The following is an 18,705-nucleotide window of genomic DNA, read 5'->3' on the forward strand; positions in this document are numbered from 1 at the left end:
ATAACCAGATACAACATAAATAAATAATGGTTTCCCTTTTCAGCTTGCACTTAATTTGCACCACTGTGACGTCATTATGCGACAATTTCGTCATGTATCATGCGTTTGACATTGTGTATCCATGTAAGAGAAAATAATTTTCGAAATTCAGGCCTAGCCAGCCGGTTCGTGAAGACTCGAGCCAAGCTTCTCCCGGCTGACCCCACAATAACGTGGAATAATAGTGGCTGTTAAAGAAGTTTACCTACCTAATCACAAGGGGGATGGGTTTGTAAGAGAACATCGTGGTAGGTCATTGTGGAAGGACATCACCAAGGTGTTATTAAATTATTTTTTTAGTTTTCTGGGCAGCGATGAAGATTGGTGTAGGGTGAGAAAATAACAAACGCAGATAGCACATTCATCTTTTGATGAAACTTTGATGAAACATCACAATAATGACAAAGGTATCCAATCACTGATCCATACCCCAGCTCCCTATCATTAATAACACACCTTCGTGGTTCCTGACAATATCCATGTAGTCCTCCGTCCCTGGGGCTTCTCGGTTTCGATCAAACTCAAATTTCAACTTATCCACTGTTTCGCTACCACTACCTTTCCAGGCACACTATTCCATGCATTAACTACTCTGATTGAATGACCCCTGCCTTACTACCATCCTAATTCTTGTCTTCATTACTCTTCTTTACCTGCCACTGTCTAGACTGCTGAAAACTCTTCCACACTTATTCTGTTTCTTTCTATTCCCTTCATTATTTTAAACATCTCTATTATATCTGCTCGTAACCACCTCCTTTCTAGTGCATAAAGCCCTGTCTCCTGCAGCCGCTCCTCATAGCTGAGTCTCGCTAAACCCGGAATCAATCGAGTATCCCTGCGCTGAGCCCTCTCTATGGCATCTATGTCCTTCTGGAACTCTGGTGACCAAAACTGCACACAATATTCTAGATTTGGCTCTCACTAAATTCCTGTACCCGTATCGTGTTAATACTACTTCTTTGTATAAATAATTTATCCCCCTGAGAATACAACCTAAAACCCTATTGCCTCACCTATAACTATCTGGCAGGCCAGATCTGCATCCGGACCTTAACCAAAATTGAATTGCCTTGTTCTTGTCACCTATCCAACTCATCCTCCAAGTTTTGTCATAACTCATCCACAACTTTTTGAAATATCATCCTAAATATCGTTTTTGGCACTATCTCTCAATGGTGAGGAATCGCTTAAAAATTCTTGTATCTGTATATTCACCAAAATCTAATCAATTAGTCCTTGTCACACACCCAACCTGTTCACCAAGTTTCGTCAGAATCCGTCCATAACTTTATCAGATACTGCTCACAGACAGACAGACGGGTGAAAATTTAACTTCCGTCCACCTTCTGTGTCGTAGGTAATAACGGTGTAACATTTGCTGCTCTCAAATCCTTTGGTACCTGTCCTGACTCCAATGAGGTGTTAAAGATGTCGGCTAACGTTACAAGGAATTACAAGGAAATTTTTGCACAGGTGGAGGCCATTTGGCCCATCATGCCTGCGCCACACCAATACCAGATTTTTAGATCCTCTTGGAGGGGATCTCTAAGTCTTACTCACGTTGTTGTTCTTCATCTTCTTCTTGTGGACTTTTTTGTTTCACAACTTACAGTTTTCATTGAAACTTCCTGAAACTTGGCATATATATGTAGAAATACCCTGTGCAGACAGTAACCATCTCCGATTTTGGAAATTCCTCCTAGAAAAAAAGTTATGACGTCAAAATATCTCCGTTAATGGAAATCGCCGAAAAAATAATCTCCGAAACTAGGCAAGCTTTTTGAATTCTGTTTGCGGGAATCGAACAGGGCATTAGCAGAGATGAATTACCGCACATATGATACATCACTATGACGTCATATCAATTTTAATGACGTCATTCCTGTTTTTTGACATTTTTGTTTCACAACCCAGAGTTTTCATCAGATCTTCGTGAAACTTGCCATGTATATGCAGAAAGCCCACGCATAGGCAGTAACCATCTCCGATTTTGGAAATTCTTCCTAGAAAAAAGTTGACGTCTTAATATCGACGCTAATGGAAATCGCCTATACCATTATCTCCGAAACTCGGCAAGCTGTTTGAATTTTGTTTGCGGGAATCAAGTCGGGCATGAGCACAGATAATTTATCGCAAACCTGATACATCACAATGACGTCATATTCGTTTTTATGACGTCATCATTAAGCGGACGAGGATCTTAGCTCATTTGAGCTTGTAAATAAATCCGTCAATACCCCTTCCCTTGGTGTGCAGCCTTTTGGTTGCGACACTGTTACTCATTTCACGGACCTTGGAAGGATGACAGGCTGAGTCAACCCACTGGTGTTAACATCATGCTTATCTGCTCTGTTAACCTGCTCAACTGCTGTCACCTCCCTCAATACTATTTGATACATATTATTTGGCTCCAGAGCTTTATCTTAACTTTCCTAGCGAGCTGCTTCTTAACTTCCTCCGTTTCAACCTGGAACTCCTCTAAAAGCTCTTGCTCATCCCTCGATAGATTCTTTCAGGTTTTGTTAATTCCCCTGACTGGTCTAGCGTAATGTTCAAGCAAAGTAACTATTTAATAACTAGAAGGGCACTCGGTAGAGCGCATACCCTGTAATGCCTGATCCACCAGAACATATCAGGCCCAATAAATTTTTTGAGATATCATGCTATACATATAGGTTTTGAGCCCCATCTCTCAATGGTGAAGAATCACTTAAAAATTAAATAATTCTCATATCCAGATCCGGATTCGGATCTTCACCGAAATTGAACGAATTCCTTGCGGTCACACACCCAACCTTGTCCACCAAGTTTCGTCCGAATCCATCCACAACTTTTTGAGATATCGTGCTAAATATAATTTTTAGCCCAATCTCTCAATGTTGAAGAATCATTAAAAAAATGTAGTAGTCGGATCCGGATCCGGATCCGGATCTTCACCAAAATCTACTCAGTTCGTCCTTGTCGCACACCGAACCTGTCCACAAAATTTCATCCAGATCCGTCTACAACTTTTTAAGATATCGTGTAAACAAACAAACAGACAAATGAAATTGCTCGTTGAGCAAGGAATTGCCGGAATACCTTTGTCATCTCTCCATGATCTGTGAAAAAACAAAAACCTGGAAATCAATTTGGTTCTTACAAGTCGATAGTGCTACTGTTTAATGAGTTATAGCACTTAGTTTGGTCATGATCATAACGTGGAAGTCAATCGGACTTGAAATGGCATTTTTATCGCAATTTGAAAGTTTTGACCTGACCCCCCTGACATTCGACCCCCGACCGCGAAGAAGGGTGTTGGTGTGACACCCCAATGAGACATATGGTTGGATGCAGAATTGGAAGATGCACATTTTGGATTTGGTTTGAAGTCGATATGACCATTTTAGCGGGCGTTCTTGCGAAAATAAGAATTTCGGTTTTTCGGTCACCTTGACTTTTGACCTTTGACCTAGATTCACCAAAAACGACAAGTGTCCAAGTTGGACGATGGCCGGCGTCTGTACCCAGTTTGGCCATGATCGCTGAAATGGTGTCGCTGCTACAGGGTAAACAACACACACAAACACACAAACAGACACAGAATGACACACACAACCGACCAACATAATTGCTGAAATCCGAAGGATTCCGGCAATTAACAAACAGAAAGGGGTGAAAACATCACCTCCTTCACCTTCGGTGGCGGAGGTAATAAACCTCTCAGCTCGCGTTCATCACTAACCGCTCTCCCTGTATTATTATTCCTCAATGAGCCCACACCTGTCCGAACCTGTTCTTGACCCCTTGTGTACGTCCTTGAAGAATGCCTTGTCATTATGTTTAATAATTTTGGCCATATCGTACTCTTATTCTCTTACCTAGTTATTTTATTAACTAACCCCTGTTTACTCGTGTACTCATACAAGTCCAACACTGTTGTCCCATTATTTTGAACCTAATTCACACCTTCTGCTTCTCCTTAATGGCACCGCTTACCTCCTTCCCTGCTCCAGCACCATTATTAGCTCTTTCTGACTCTGAATTTACACCTCACAGGAAGAAACTTACTCGACGGAGCTCACGTTTCCTCCTCTGAAGGTTGGCCATTTCCCTGATGGTTCAAAGTAGACAAGTCCTGTAAAGGGTGAACAACTGAAGCCGGTGGCATCAAGCAGTGGAACCAGAATCGAGACAGTATTGCATTGACTGCCTCGGTCCAGAGAACTCCCCCATCGCCTCGTTACCCAGCACATTTCAGGGTGGATGCCAGTCTTCCTTCCTGTTTACTGGAACTGCCAGGAGAGCTATTTCTACTACTCCTACCACTATTACTACTACTACTACTACTACTACTACTACTACTACTACTACTTCAATGGACTCAAATATTCCCACCTTCTTGCATACACTTCACAGCTGTGGTCTGCGAGGGAGACTAATCTTTCATTAACAAGCTAGCCAAGCCTGATATTTAACTTGAGTTGGTATGGGCTGGTTAGGTAGGCTAGTTAGTTTGGCAGGCATATGTAATCTGTCCAGGTCGGGTCCCAGAGGTCACTCGCCCACTTTTCACGAAAGACACCTTGGGGTCTTAAACGTCCATTAAGTTATGGTATCAGATGGGACACCCAACTTAACGTCCATCGGTTTATGGTGCACTTGGTGATGCAACTCCCAACCTGAAAAGCACCAATCCGCTAGTTTATATGTATGCAAGTCGGGTTGAAAATCGAACCCAGGCTAAACAACTGAATGGAAAGCTCACCATCTCTGCAACGTACGCGGAGACCTAAGCCGTCCATATTACCTTGCCCACCATTGAAGGTAATCCCCAACCTTGTGTGTTTCCATCTCCCATGACGAGAAAGAAGGATTTGACTTTTGAGAGATTTGAGAGATGTACTCAGATGGGAGCACCAAAAAGGCCAAACGAGTGGTGAGCAAATGGTACAGCATCTGGCACCATGGTATGGTACGTCACCAGCACAGGCTCGGTTTCGACTTCAGAGCATGGTACTGTTGTTGTTTTGTATGCAGCCTGGGGCTGCTGGTTGCATGATTTTCTGGAAGAACGGCTGTGCCGCTGATGCAGTGCCTCTGTTTCCAGTCAGCTGGTTCTTATTTTGCCAACCTCCGAAGGATGACAAGCTGAGTCAACCCACCTGGTGTCATTTCACGCCACGACAAGGGCTCAAACTCAAGACCCTAATATCTTAAGCCAGCCATCTTCACAGTTAAGCCAACAGCAGGCTGGCACGGTCCTTTTATATACGATGGATAGAGGGTGGCACAGTACATACAAGGACAGAACATCGTAGGTACAGTTTACATGCCATTGTTGGACTCTGGTTCAATTAAGATGAATAATTACATGTCACACAGGAAGAATTAACTTCGATGTTTAATCACTGTAATTGCTGAAGCCGCTACACCAAGGCAGCACTATGTTTCAAGTTAAAGAGATACGAGTTCGGAGGGTGAGCCTGAAAGGGGCTGGGAAACCAGACTTGAGTCCCCCCAGAAGCCCCGCCTAATGCCCTGCCCCATACACACCACCCAAAGAAAATCGTCCTTTTGAGTGGATCGGAGGGAGTGAGAGGCAGACGCAGGGACAAATTGACAGGTTGACAGGTTGACAAGTGCAGGCTGATACACAAGCGGGTAGTCAAACACAGAAGCGCCCGATGTGAACGTTGGACCATGGGAACCTCTGCACTGCTGCTCCTCATCCTTTCAGCACTCACTGTGCAAGGGTGGGTTGTGTGACTGGTCGGTATCGGAGAGGTCGGTCGGTACATGCAGTGATTGGTCGCTGTGGTGCGGAGAGAGCGTACGTGCCTTAATGAGGCTGTGATTATGGGGTTAAATTGTGGTTTGGCTGATACTTCATTGCCACACTGGTCTTGGCCACCTTTTAGGTCATACATGTCGTCCACCCTGTGCGGGTGTCGCTTGTTCTAAGAGCCAAATAGTAATTGTAGGTTTGGTGTGTTCATGATCCGTCCCGCGTGTTGAGCAGGGCACGTGCCACGGACATCCTGGGGTTGCGCCTGCCGGCGGAGCCAGTGCTGACCCCGAACACTGTGTGTCTGACTCTCTCCGGGCTAAGCCGACATCAGCTTGCTCTGTGTCGGAGGCAGCCCGACGTAGCAGCATCCGCGGTGCAAGGTGTGCAGATCGCGATCCACGAATGTCAGCATCAGCTTCGCCATCACCGCTGGAACTGCTCTACCCTGGAGAACAAGAACAAGCTTCCTTACAGCAGCCCCGTACTCACTCGCGGTGAGACCGCATTCCTACACGCACTACACAGTGAGGACCACATTTTGCCAAGGCCATCGACAGGGAGTACTCCATTCTCACCACTCACTCGTAGTGAGGACCCATTTTTCCCACTCACCATAGTGAGGACCCCATTACCACATGCACTGATGGTAAGGACCCCATAGCCGCTCACTCGCAGTGGCCAGTGAGGACCTCATTCCACCACAGCTCACGGTGAGGCCACCATTCTCCCACTCACTCACTCAGAGTGAACCCCAAATTCCTTTCACTCACACACAGTGAACCCCAAATTCCTCTACTCACTCACTCACTCACTCACAGTGAACCCCAAATTCCTCCACTCACTCACTCACTTACTCACAGTGAACCCCAAATTCCCCCACTCACTCAAAGTGAACACCAAATTCCCCCACTCACTCACAGTAAACCCCGAATCCCCCCACTCACTCACTCACTTACTCACAGTGAACCCCAAATTCCTCCACTCGCTCACTCACTTTCTCACAGTGAACCCAAAATCCCCCCACTCACTCACTCACTTACTCACAGTGAACCCCAAATTCCCCCACTCACTCAAAGTGAACACCAAATTCCCCCACTCACTCACAGTAAACCCCAAATTCCCCCACTCACTCACTCACCCACTCACTTACTCACAGTGAACCCCAAATTCCTCCACTCGCTCACTCACTTTCTCACAGTGAACCCCAAATCCCCCCACTCACTCACTCACTCACTTACTCACAGTGAACCCCAAATATCCCCACTCACAGTGAACCTCAAATTCCCTCACTCACTCACAGTGAACCCCAAATTCCCCCACTCACTCACAGTGAACCCCAAATCCCCCCACTCACTCACTCACTTACTCACAGTGAACCCCAAATTCCCCCACTCACTCAAAGTGAACACCAAATTCCCCCACTCACTCACAGTAAACCCCAAATCCCCCCACTCACTCACTCACTCACTCACTCACTTACTCACAGTGAACCCCAAATTCCTCCACTTGCTCACTCACTTTCTCACAGTGAACCCCAAATCCCCCCCCTCTCTCTCTCACTTACTCACAGTGAACCCCAAATCCCCCCACTCACTCACTCACTTACTCACAGTGAACCTCAAATTCCCCCACTCACTCACAGTGAACCTCAAATTCCCCCACTCACCTCACAGTGAACCTCAAATTCCCCCACTCACTCACAGTGAACCTCAAATTTCCCCACTCACAGTGAACCTCAAATTCCCCCACTCACTCACAGTGAACCCCAAATTCCCCCACTCACTCACAGTGAACCCCAAATCCCCCCACTCACTCACTCACTTACTCACAGTGAACCCCAAATCCCCCACTCACTCACTTACTCACAGTGAACCCCAAATTCCCCCACTCACTCACAGTGAACCTCAAATTCCCCCACTCACTCACAGTGAACCTCAAATTTCCCCACTCACTTACAGTGAACCTCAAATTCCCCCACTCACTCACAGTGAACCTCAAATTCCCCCACTCACTCACAGTGAACCTCAAATTTCCCCACTCACTCACAGTGAACCCCAAATCCCCCCACTCACTCACTCACTTACAGTGAACCCCAAATCCCCCCACTCACTCACTCACTTACTCACAGTGAACACCAAATTCCTCCACTCACTCACAGTGAACGCCAAATTCCCCCACTCACTCACAGTGAACCCCAAATTCCTCCACTCACTCACAGTGAACACCAAATTCCCCCACTCACTCACAGTGAACCCCAAATCCCCCCACTCACTCACTCAATCACTTACTCACAGTGAACCCCAAATTCCTCCACTCTCTCACTCACTTTCTCACAGTGAACCCCAAATCCCCCCACTCACTTACTCACTTACTCACAGTGAACCCCAAATTCCCCCACTCACTCACAGTGAACCTCAAATTCCCCCACTCACTCACAGTGAACCCCAAATTCCCCTACTCACTCGCAGTGAACCTCAAATTCCCCCACTCACTCACTCACAGTGAACCCCAAATTCCTCCACTCGCTCACTCACTCACTCACTCACAGTGAACCCCAAATCCCCCCACTCACTCACTCACAGTGAACCCCAAATTCCCTCACTCACTCACAGTGAACCCCAAATTCCTCCACTCGCTCACTCACTCACTCACTCACAGTGAACCCCAAATCCCCCCACTCACTCACTCACAGTGAACCCCAAATTCCTCCACTCGCTCACTCACTCACTCACAGTGAACCCCAAATTCCCTCACTTACTCACAGTGAACCCCAAATTCCTCCACTCGCTCACTCACTCACTCACTCACAGTGAACCCCAATTTCCCCCACTCACTCACAATGATAAATAATTTTTTTAATGATTGATGTTAATTTAAGTGTGACCCAGAAATGTGTTCATTTTATCTGATTTCTTCGGAATCAAGTCGGCCACATATAAATCAGTCGGGCTTCGGATCATACAAATCTTAATGTCACGTGTTTTGGGCCACTATTCACAAGGTACACACGTGTCATCTTCAATTGTCTGTGTCCAGGTTGCTCTTGCTTCACATAGTACATTAACTGCATGCAGTTGCTCACTCTCTTAGAAATGGTGCGTAAGATTGTCGCTGATGGAATAATCACAACAGTGTCGCATTCATTGTAAAGGTTGTATGACGTCATCTTTGCAAGGACACATTTCTGTTGATAAATGTTAACAACTCGTGTGGTTTCATTTTCAATATATATATATATATATATATATATATATATATATATATATATATATATATATATATATATATATATATATATATATATATATATATATATATATATATATATATATATATATATATATATATATATATATATATATATATATATATACATACATACATATGTGTACACACACACACCATTCAAAATGTTCTTGAAATAAGATAAACACAATACTACCGCTGTATATTAAATAAGACAATTGTGTGTGTGTGTGTGTGTGTGTGTGTGTGTGTGTGTGTGTGTGTGTGTGTGTGTGTGTGTGTGTGTGTGTGTGTGTGTGTGTGTGTGTGTGTGTGTGTGTGTGTGTGTGTGTGTGTGTGTGTGTGTACATTTGAAAATCATAGCAATCTAGAACAGGCAAACTCGGTGGAGCACGTACCTCAACCAGGCTGAGAAGTTTATGTTTGGCATCCCACTGGTAGGCTCGATCTGGATCCGGACCTGAACCAAAATGGAATCGACTTGTTCTTGTCACCTGCCCAAATCATCCACCAAGTTTTGTTATAACTCGTCCACAACGTTTTTAAATCTCGTGCTACATCTCTTTTTTGGCCTCATCTCTCAATGTTGAAGAATCACTTTTAAAAATAAACACTTGAGATGGTATTTTTTTAGAATACTTTGCCTGTACAGTCTTGTGAAGAACTTGGTGCGAGTCAACTCTTCTGGAGGTAAATTTGTAATAACATCTATCTACACTTCCAAGGTAAATGTGTACAAATTATACTTTGAAAAGTCTGTTATAGAGTACATTCGTAATCCTTTACAAAGGAGCTTTTATTCTCGTTCTCGAGCGTTTTCATAACTAGCAAGCCTGATAAAGATGGCAGAATATAATCACCAAAGTATAAATTGGGAGATCATTAAAATGCCAAAACTGTACTTCTTCTTCCTCGCTTTTTCTCACCAGCTAAGCACAATAAAGGCTGAAGCAATAACAATTATTCAATTTTATAACACAAGCAAGTGACATTGTCTCTGGACATGAGGCTTTGTTTAATTCACCATGCACGTTCGAAGGGGTTGTGCATCATAAAACTAATATGCGCGATATCAAATGGTCATGTAACATGTGGTGAAGTTTCAATTTCCTCCGTTGAACGGTTCTCGATGTCCGCTCTTAACGTTAGAACTGACACTTTATAACCGCTGGCAGTGATGACCGTGTCCCGCCTTGAACAGACACCTGACCCGTGACATTTAAAAATTATGATCCATTATTCAGTTTAATTTAGAATGGGATTAAAATAATTTCAATTCAAATCAAATGGAAGACCGAATAGGTACAAGTCCTGCATTGGAGTAATCAGAAGGAACCCGAACAAGCCAAAAGGAAAGATGGAGTCATCAGGAGGAACCTGGATAGGATTCCAGTTTGAACTGCTACTCCAAACCCATCCAGTCACAGCCAAATGAGTTTTATTCAAAAAAATATTCATAATAAAAAAAAAACAAAAATAACCCAGATTCAAAAAATTAAATAATTCTAGCGACCAGACCATGCATCCGATCAGGGTGAATTTTAAAACATACTTCAGTATATTCCCCATCAACACGAGGTCAGATTTGTGATGCTTCACGTCGATTGATAAAGCAGTTCAAGAGAAATAATTTTTTAAAAGATTTTGTTCAATCCAACATGGCTGCCAGACCATGTGACCTATTAATTATATTTGTGAACACCCTGATATCTTCAAGGCTTGGGGAATATATGGGTGAAGTTTCCCTCGATCTGTCAAGCCGTTCTGGAGAAGAAAAATTTTAAAGGTTTCTTCTTCAAACAAATCATAGCTGCCAGACCATGTGACCTATGACATCATAACTTTAAACTCTGCTTCTAATTGTGTTTGGGATAATCTTTGTAAAGTTTCATGTTAATCGGTCGAAGTGCATTTTTTTTCTATTCAAGATGGCTGCCTAACCACATGACCTATGACATCATCATTTTTTACGCCGTATTCAACAATGGTGTGTCATGATATTTGTGAAGTTTCACATCGATCGATGATGTGGTTCAAGAGAGAGAATTTTTAAAATATTTCCTTCAATCCAAGGCTTTGGGAACAGGTGTGTGAAGTTTCCCCTTGATCTGTCCAGCCGTTCTGGAGAAGAAGGTTTTTAAAGGTTTTAGAGTAAATCCAATATGTCTGCAAAACCATGTGACCTATGATGTCATGTCATAGGTGGGGAACTTTTTGTTCCTCATGGATAGACGGTCATACCTGTGAAGTTTCTCTTCAATCTGTTCAGCCATTTTGGAGATTTTTGATTTTTTTTTTTAAAGAATACGGCTGCTGAACCACGCCACCGATGACGTCATATTTTTTTTCTATTGACCAATTTATCCCTAGATGACCCGAAGAAATTTTCATACTGATCGGATGTGGCGTTCTACAGATGCAATTATAACGTCATAACAAAGGCACCTATGACGTCATAAAAAATAAAATCACACTTACTTTCTATGGAAAGTACTTAACAAACGCCAAGTTTAATTTTTAGATCCTCGTGGAGGATCTCTAAGTCTTACTCACATTGTTGTTCTTCATCTTCTTCTTCTGGACTGTTTTGTTTCACAGCCTACAATTTTCATCGAAACTTCCTGAAACTTGGCATGTATATGTAAAAATACCCTGCACAGACAGTAACCATCTCCGATTTTGAAAATTCCTCCGAGAAAAAAAGTTATGACGTCAAAATATCTCCGCTAATGGAAATCGCCTAAAAAATTATCTCCGAAACTAGGCAAGCTTTTTGAATTCTGTTTGCGGGAATCGAACAGGGAATTATCAGAGATGAATTACCGCACATATGAAACATCATTATGACGTCATATCAATTTTTATGACGTCATTCCTATTTTTTGACATTTTTTGTTTCATAACCCAGAGTTTTCATCGAATCTTTGTGAAACTTGCCATGTATATGCAGAAAGCCCACGCGCAAGCAGCAACCATCTCCGATTTTGGAAATCCTTCCGAGAAAAAAAGTTGGCGTCATAATATCGCCGCTAATGGAAATCGCCTATACCATTATCTCCGAAACTAGGCAAGCTGTTTGAATTTTGTTTGCGGGAATCAAGCCGGGCATTGGCACAGATAATTTATCGCAAACCTGATACATCACAATGACGTCATATTCGTTTTTATGACGTCATCATTAAGAGGACGAGGATCTTAGCTCATTTGAGCTTGTTTTTTCTATGGAGCGGTTTCGGAGATACAGAAGCCTAAAGTTTTTCCTTTTTTGCAACATTGCTGCCACACCATGTGACCTATGACATCATAATTACCATTACAACATTCCACATTTTCACAATGGTGAAAATTTTGTGTCAATCTGACAAGTGGTTGCAGAGAAAATTAATTTAAAAGAGAATACCAAAATGCAGACACTTTACCTCCGTAAGCGACCGATTGCTGAATTCCGCTTTTCACTTCGCACGTGCGGGGTAATAATAAAAACAAAAAATCTCGTATCTGGATCCGGACATGAACCATAATCAAATTGGCTTGTTCTCTTCACCCACCCAACTCATCCACTGAGTTTTGTCATAACTCGTCCATCACTTTTTGAAATATCGTGCTTTCTATTGTTTCTGGCGCCATCTCTCAATGTTGACAAATCATTTAAATAATTCTAATATCTGGATCTTCGACAAAATCGAATCGATTCTTCTTCATCACACACCGAATGTGTGCCCACCAAGTTTTGCCATAATCCGTCCACAACGTTTCGAGATATCGTGCTAAATATTGTTTTTACCTCTCAACCGTGAAGAATCACTGAAAAAATTATCGGACCCTGATATGGATCTTCACCAAAAATCGAATCGATTCGTCCCTTGTCACACATCCAAACTGCCCACCAAGTTTTGTCCAAAATTCCTCCACAACTTTTTGAGATATCCTGCTCACAGACAGACAGACAGACAGACAGACAGACAGACAGATAAACAAACAGGGGTGAAAACATAACCTCCGTCTGCCTTTGTTTGGTGGCAGAGGGTAAAAACAGGTCTGGTTTGACCTCCCCCAAATTTTGCATACGTGTTGGCAGTACCCAGGGTAAAAAATAAATTTTAAAATGTGGGGGAGGGAGACGTCTTGCAAATTCTCTCTTCAGGGGTGTGTGTTTGTATTGTAGTACAATAGTCCAAAAAACACCGACGTTTTTATTTATTTTTCAGGATAAAATCGTTAGGAAATATGGAAGAAAAAGTGAAAGCTACACCATTTCTCTCTCCCAGTGATTAGATTGAACATCATCAAAGTTTATAAATAAGTCCAAGTAAATATACTTGACCCGAATGTTAATATTTGGACCTTTTCACGTTCAGAAGAAGATGAGGTTCAGCTGTAAAACTTTCCAGCTGACCCTCTTCTTCCATTCCTCAATGATTTTTTAAATGAGTGACTTCATTAGGGTTGGATAAAGAAAACATAATTATACACTGGCTTGTTTATAATGAATAATTTGAGAAACATCTTTAGTATGCGATATCCACACTCATCTCTGAGCTGTCTTGCCTGGGTTCGAATACCGACCGAGCTATAAACTGTCACCCTGGTGTTTCACATCATCACATGCAGGGCAAGGCATCAATGTGTGTGTGCCATCCAACAGAAGGATATTAAGCTGGTTGTCCCCTGTGCCTGCACTGGTTGTTGGTGGACATAAAAGATCCCACGGTATCTTTTGTGAAGAATAGTTACAAATTGCTACCCAACTCACCTTCATTCGAACATCAGGCCTGACTAGCCGGTTCGTGAAAGACTTGAACGTAAAACCTTCCCTGGCCGAACCCACAATATGCTGTTATGGTAATATTTGGGGCTGAAAATGAAGTAATAGATTTATGATGCTCAATGTCCGAAAACTAACCCTTTTGTTCCATTGTGATGAAAATGAACGAAAACGCAAAGATAAGGATTTAAGGTGTGTGTGTGTGTGTGTGTGTGTGTGTGTGTGTGTGTGTGTGTGTGTGTGTGTGTGTGTGTGTGTGTGTGTGTGTGTGTGTGTGCGTGCGTGTGTGTTGAGAGGGGTTCTGATGGTGGTGGGGAGGAGGGAATGGTGACTCTGCTTGAGGGGTATTTGCAGTTTTTTTTAAAGAAATTGGTGGAATGCTTTCTGATATCGTAACACCATCCATCAGTGGGTACTGTGAAATCTCAAGAGACATCAAGGTAATCCAAACCTACATTATTATGTAACTTTGTATCTAAAATATCTGCTTAGAGTGATTGCAGGTGCAGAGAAACGAGATGTTTACTTTTCCAATTGCAACAATTACAGTGCCTTCAGAAAGCATTGTCACCCCTTGATTTTTGTCACATTTTGTTGTTACATCCTCAATTTAAAATGGATTAAATTTGATTTTTTTTTTTTGTCACCGAACTACACAAAATACCCCACAATGAGACTGGCCTGTTTATGATGTAAAAACATGTTTTTAGAAAATGTTGCAAATCAATGAAAAATGAAAATGTTAAATGTTTTGCATCAATAAGAATTCAACCCCCTGAGTCAATACTTTGTAGAAGCACCTTTGGCACTTGGCAGCGATTACAGCTTCGAATCTTCTTGGGTATGTCTGCATCAGCTTTGTGCATCTGGATTTGGGGATTTTCTCCCTTTCTTCCTTGCAGATTTGCTCAAGCTCTGTCAAGTTGGATGGGGAGCGTCAGTGAGCAGCAATCTTCAAGTCTTTCCACAGATTCTCAATGGGATTCAAGGCTGGGCTTTGGCTGGGCCACTCAAGGACCTTCATATTCTTGTTCTGAAGCCATTCCAGTATTGCTTTGGCTGTATGCTTGAGGTCATTGTCCTGTTGGAATGTAAAGCTTCACCACAGTCGAAGGTCTTTTGCACTCTGAAGCAGGTTCTCCTCAAGGATTTGTCTGTATTTGGCTCCATTCATCCTTACAAGTTCCCTCTATCTTTACAAGTCTCCCAGTCCCTGCTGCTAAAAAGCATCCCCATAGCATGATGCTGCCACTACCATGTTTCACGGTAGGGATGGTGTTAGATTGGTGATGAGCTGTGCTCGGTTTCCGCCAGATGTAGCGCTTTGCATTCAAGCCTAACAATTCAATTTTCGCCTCATCAGACCAAAGAATCATTTTCCTCCTCATTCTCTGAGAGTCTCATGTACCTTTTTCTCAAACTCCAGGCATGCTGTCATTTGCCTTTTTCCTCGGAATGAGTTCTGTCTGGTCACTCTCCCATAAAGCCTACATTTGTGAAGTGCTGCAGATTGTTGTCCTTCTGGCAGGTTCTCCCATTTCAGCCAAGGAACTCTGTACTCTGCCAGAGTGGTCATTGGGTTCTTGGTCACCCCCCTGACCAAGGTCCTTCTTGACCAGTTGCTAAGTTTGGTTGGACGGCCAACTCTAGGAAGAGCATGGGTAGTTCCATATTCTTTCCATTTCCTATTTATGGAGCTCACTGTGCTCTTGGGAACTTTCAACACTAGAAATTGTTTTACACCCTTCCCTCGATCTGTGCCTCCTCACAATTCTACCTCGGAGTTCTATGGACAGATCGTTGGACTTCATGTTCGAGTGTCTGCTCTGACATGCACTGTCAGAAAGTCATATAGAAAGGTGTGTTTCTTTCTAAATCATGTCCAATCAATTGAATTGGCCACAGGTGGACTCCAATCAAGTTGTAGAGGCATTTCAAGGATGATTAAAGGAAATTGGATGCGCCTGAGCTCAATGTGGAGTGCCATGGCAAAGGGGTTGAATACTTATTGACACAAGACATTTCAGCTTTTCATATTTAATTGATTTGTAAAAATTTCTAAAAACATGTTTTCACTTTGTCATTGTGGGGTATTTTGTGTCGATTATTGACAAAAAAAAAAAATCTATATTTAATTAATTTTAAATTCAGGCTCGAAGAAAACAAAATGTTGCAAAAGTTGAGGAGTGTGAATACTTTCTGAAGGCACAGTATCCTTCCATTCAGGAGAAATTGCGAAAGCTGGAATATACACAGGGATACATGAGGAACTTTGGCACAGGTGGAGACCATTCGGCCCCTCATACCTCCATTTCTGCACCAACCCCACCCAGAATCATTACCCACACATGAGCTACCTACCATGCACCATGCATATAAAATCTTGGTTCAGATATGACGATTGTTATTTGGCACTAGTGTTGTAAATCCTGCATGAGAAGGTGAATACTACGACAATGACTACTATGACGACGACGACGACGACGACTACTACTACTCCGACTGCTACTGTGTTCAAGTCAAACCAAAATCAAATACTGTATCAAAAATATAGGATTCTTATTCTGATCATTATGGAGTGCATCACTCTAAATTCTGAAAATAAAATGTCACAATATTCTGTCAATTGAACTTCAATGAGTTTCCCAGTAATTTATGTGGGGGCCAGCATATATTGTGCACGATTGTCTGTGAAACACACAAATGACGTCACAATTGCATACCATCCTGAAAGGGATAATATCTGCGAGCAACTGCGCAAACCCATATAATGTACATGGTGCCGGTAGTTCTTTCGAAGGCGAGCATTAAAAATGGCACCCGAGGAGACCAACATTTCGAAGACACTATTAGGAAACTATCGCCAGAAGACGTGCCGGGTGAGGCTTCGCGTTGGTTTGTCACGGAACCGCATGACCACAATGGCGGTCAAGGATTACCAAAAGCCACAGTGCAACATTAAATATGGCGTTCACGCATAGCCCTTATTGCGTTGAATTTGGCAAGTTTGACACGAGCTAAAGCGAAAAACCTAACACTGTTCATGTACAGAATTTATGACTGGTTGTTTATTGAGCTTTTGTAATTGCATTAAAAAGTATAAATAGTTCTTAATTTTGGTCGCAGCAAACTTTCTCCCATGTCCTCCTCCCTTTTCCTCTTCGAGCCAGAAAGGAGGCAAGCGTCGATTAGAATCTCGCTGCCGAGCTCCGGCACGACCTCGACCATTAGCGGGCACGCAGATCGTATCAAAGTGGCCGTTGCAGCCAGAGTGCGCTTGGCAGGGAAGGAGGTTCTGGAAAAAATTTTGTCTTTAAAACGCATCTGGGAGTTGTCAAAACAGGCGTACTTAGCCTTGATTGTCTTATGAAACTTGTCTAAAGAAAGCATTGGATGGGGTTTTCCAAGAGGCTTGGTCCTGGTCCTGCATGAATCATCATCGGAACATTACGATGACAGGCTGTGAAGACAATGAAGCAAAATCAGTCATCATTCCAAGAAGGGGTGGCAGGAAGGGCCGGCTCTCCCTGTGGCCCTTACCCCGATGACACGCCTGGTATTTGCTGCTAATAACACTCGCATTGTTCACAGTGCCCTGGACACATGGACTCACGCGAGGCAGGGAACAGTCATCAAATGAAAACATTGCAACAACCGCCTGCTCCCCCCCCCTCTTTCCCTTCATTAACTTGTTCAACCTTTTCAGCTTCTGGTTCTTCCAATAACTAAGTGGTTTCCACTACTGCTCTTTCAACAACAACTCCTGGTGCATTCATCGGGAGATTGGACTGTAGGCCTTCTGAGAAAGTGCACTTGATGTACATCTTACTGCATTGTTGTGATCCTGTTTCATCAGGACATCCAGATAATTCTGAGGCACATCAGCCACGGAATGAAGAAACATGAAGCCGGCCATTTCATTTGATGAGGTTTCCTAACATAATAGATCTGCGAGGTTTCACTAAGACTTTGCAGGCCACGATGTTCTGATGGAGGTGTTTTTTCTTGTTTGCAGTGCCATTTGCAGCCCACAAGCATGATAGGAGGAGGAGAAGATTGGGACCATACTCTGTGCAGAGCGTTGGTGCTGCTTCAGCAGTCTCCTTGGCTATTGGGCACAATCCTGGACGGGTCGCCACTCCGACACAGTATACCAGCATGCTGGCACTCATTTTGCCGACCTCGGAAGGATGACAGGCCGAGTTAACCTCACCTGGTATTAATTCAACAGCTGAGCGGGATTTGAACTCAGGACCCGAGGATCCCAAGCCCACCAGCCGAACCATTAAGCCAATACCAGGCATAAGCATGATAATGGTATATCTTTGTAAATTTCACATTGCAAGCAATGGAAAACTGAGTTTGCTTTCCTTGGGAGAAGTACCAGCCACCTGTGTTTAGAGCAGCAGGTGTGGGCCCTGTTTGATTAAATAGTTATCCATTTTCTGACTGGTCAAGGATGGTACACCAACTAACCTGCTGCAACTCCTCTCAAAACTTCCATCTTGTTTCCTAATTTTGTTCACAGTTATAACTAGATCGGCACTATGTAGAGCGCATACCTCTACAAGGCTGAACAGTTTATGTTTTGTATCCCACTGATAGGCCGGATCTGGACCTGAACCAAAATCTAATCGCCTTGTTCTTGTCACCTAACCAACTCATTTACCAAGTTTTGTCATAACTCGCCTGCAACTTTTTGATATATCATGCTATGCATAGTTTTTGACCCCATCTCTCAATGGTGAAGAATCGCTTAAAAAAAAAATCGCTTAAAAAAAAAAAACATACAAAAAATTCTCGTATTCAGATTTGGGTTTTCACAAAAATCTCATCATTTCGTCCTTGTCACACACCCAACCTGTCCACCAAATTTCGTCCA

General features: G+C 43.0%; 1 protein-coding gene across 2 annotated transcripts in view; it reads left to right on the forward strand.

Annotated features, from left to right (window-relative positions):
* LOC147030365 (protein Wnt-10a-like) overlaps window positions 1-18,705 on the forward strand; it is a 49,054-nt gene that overhangs the window by 18,828 nt on the left and 11,521 nt on the right. Inside the window, exons 1-2 of one of the 2 annotated variants that reach the window (XM_085874337.1) lie at window positions 5,566-5,777; window positions 6,044-6,306. In XM_085874337.1, coding sequence (XP_085730463.1) covers window positions 5,725-5,777; window positions 6,044-6,306 — 316 coding nt within the window. In that variant the 5' untranslated portion in view covers window positions 5,566-5,724. Of the gene's footprint in view, window positions 1-5,565; window positions 5,778-6,043; window positions 6,307-18,705 lie in introns of those variants that run through there. The other variant, XM_085874336.1, reaches the window with a different exon arrangement.

The sequence above is a fragment of the Eptatretus burgeri genome, chromosome 3 (genome assembly GCF_056783735.1).
Source record: "Eptatretus burgeri isolate ZD-2024b chromosome 3, Ebu_testis_v1, whole genome shotgun sequence".
In the NCBI taxonomy this organism is placed as follows: Eukaryota; Metazoa; Chordata; class Myxini; order Myxiniformes; family Myxinidae; genus Eptatretus; species Eptatretus burgeri.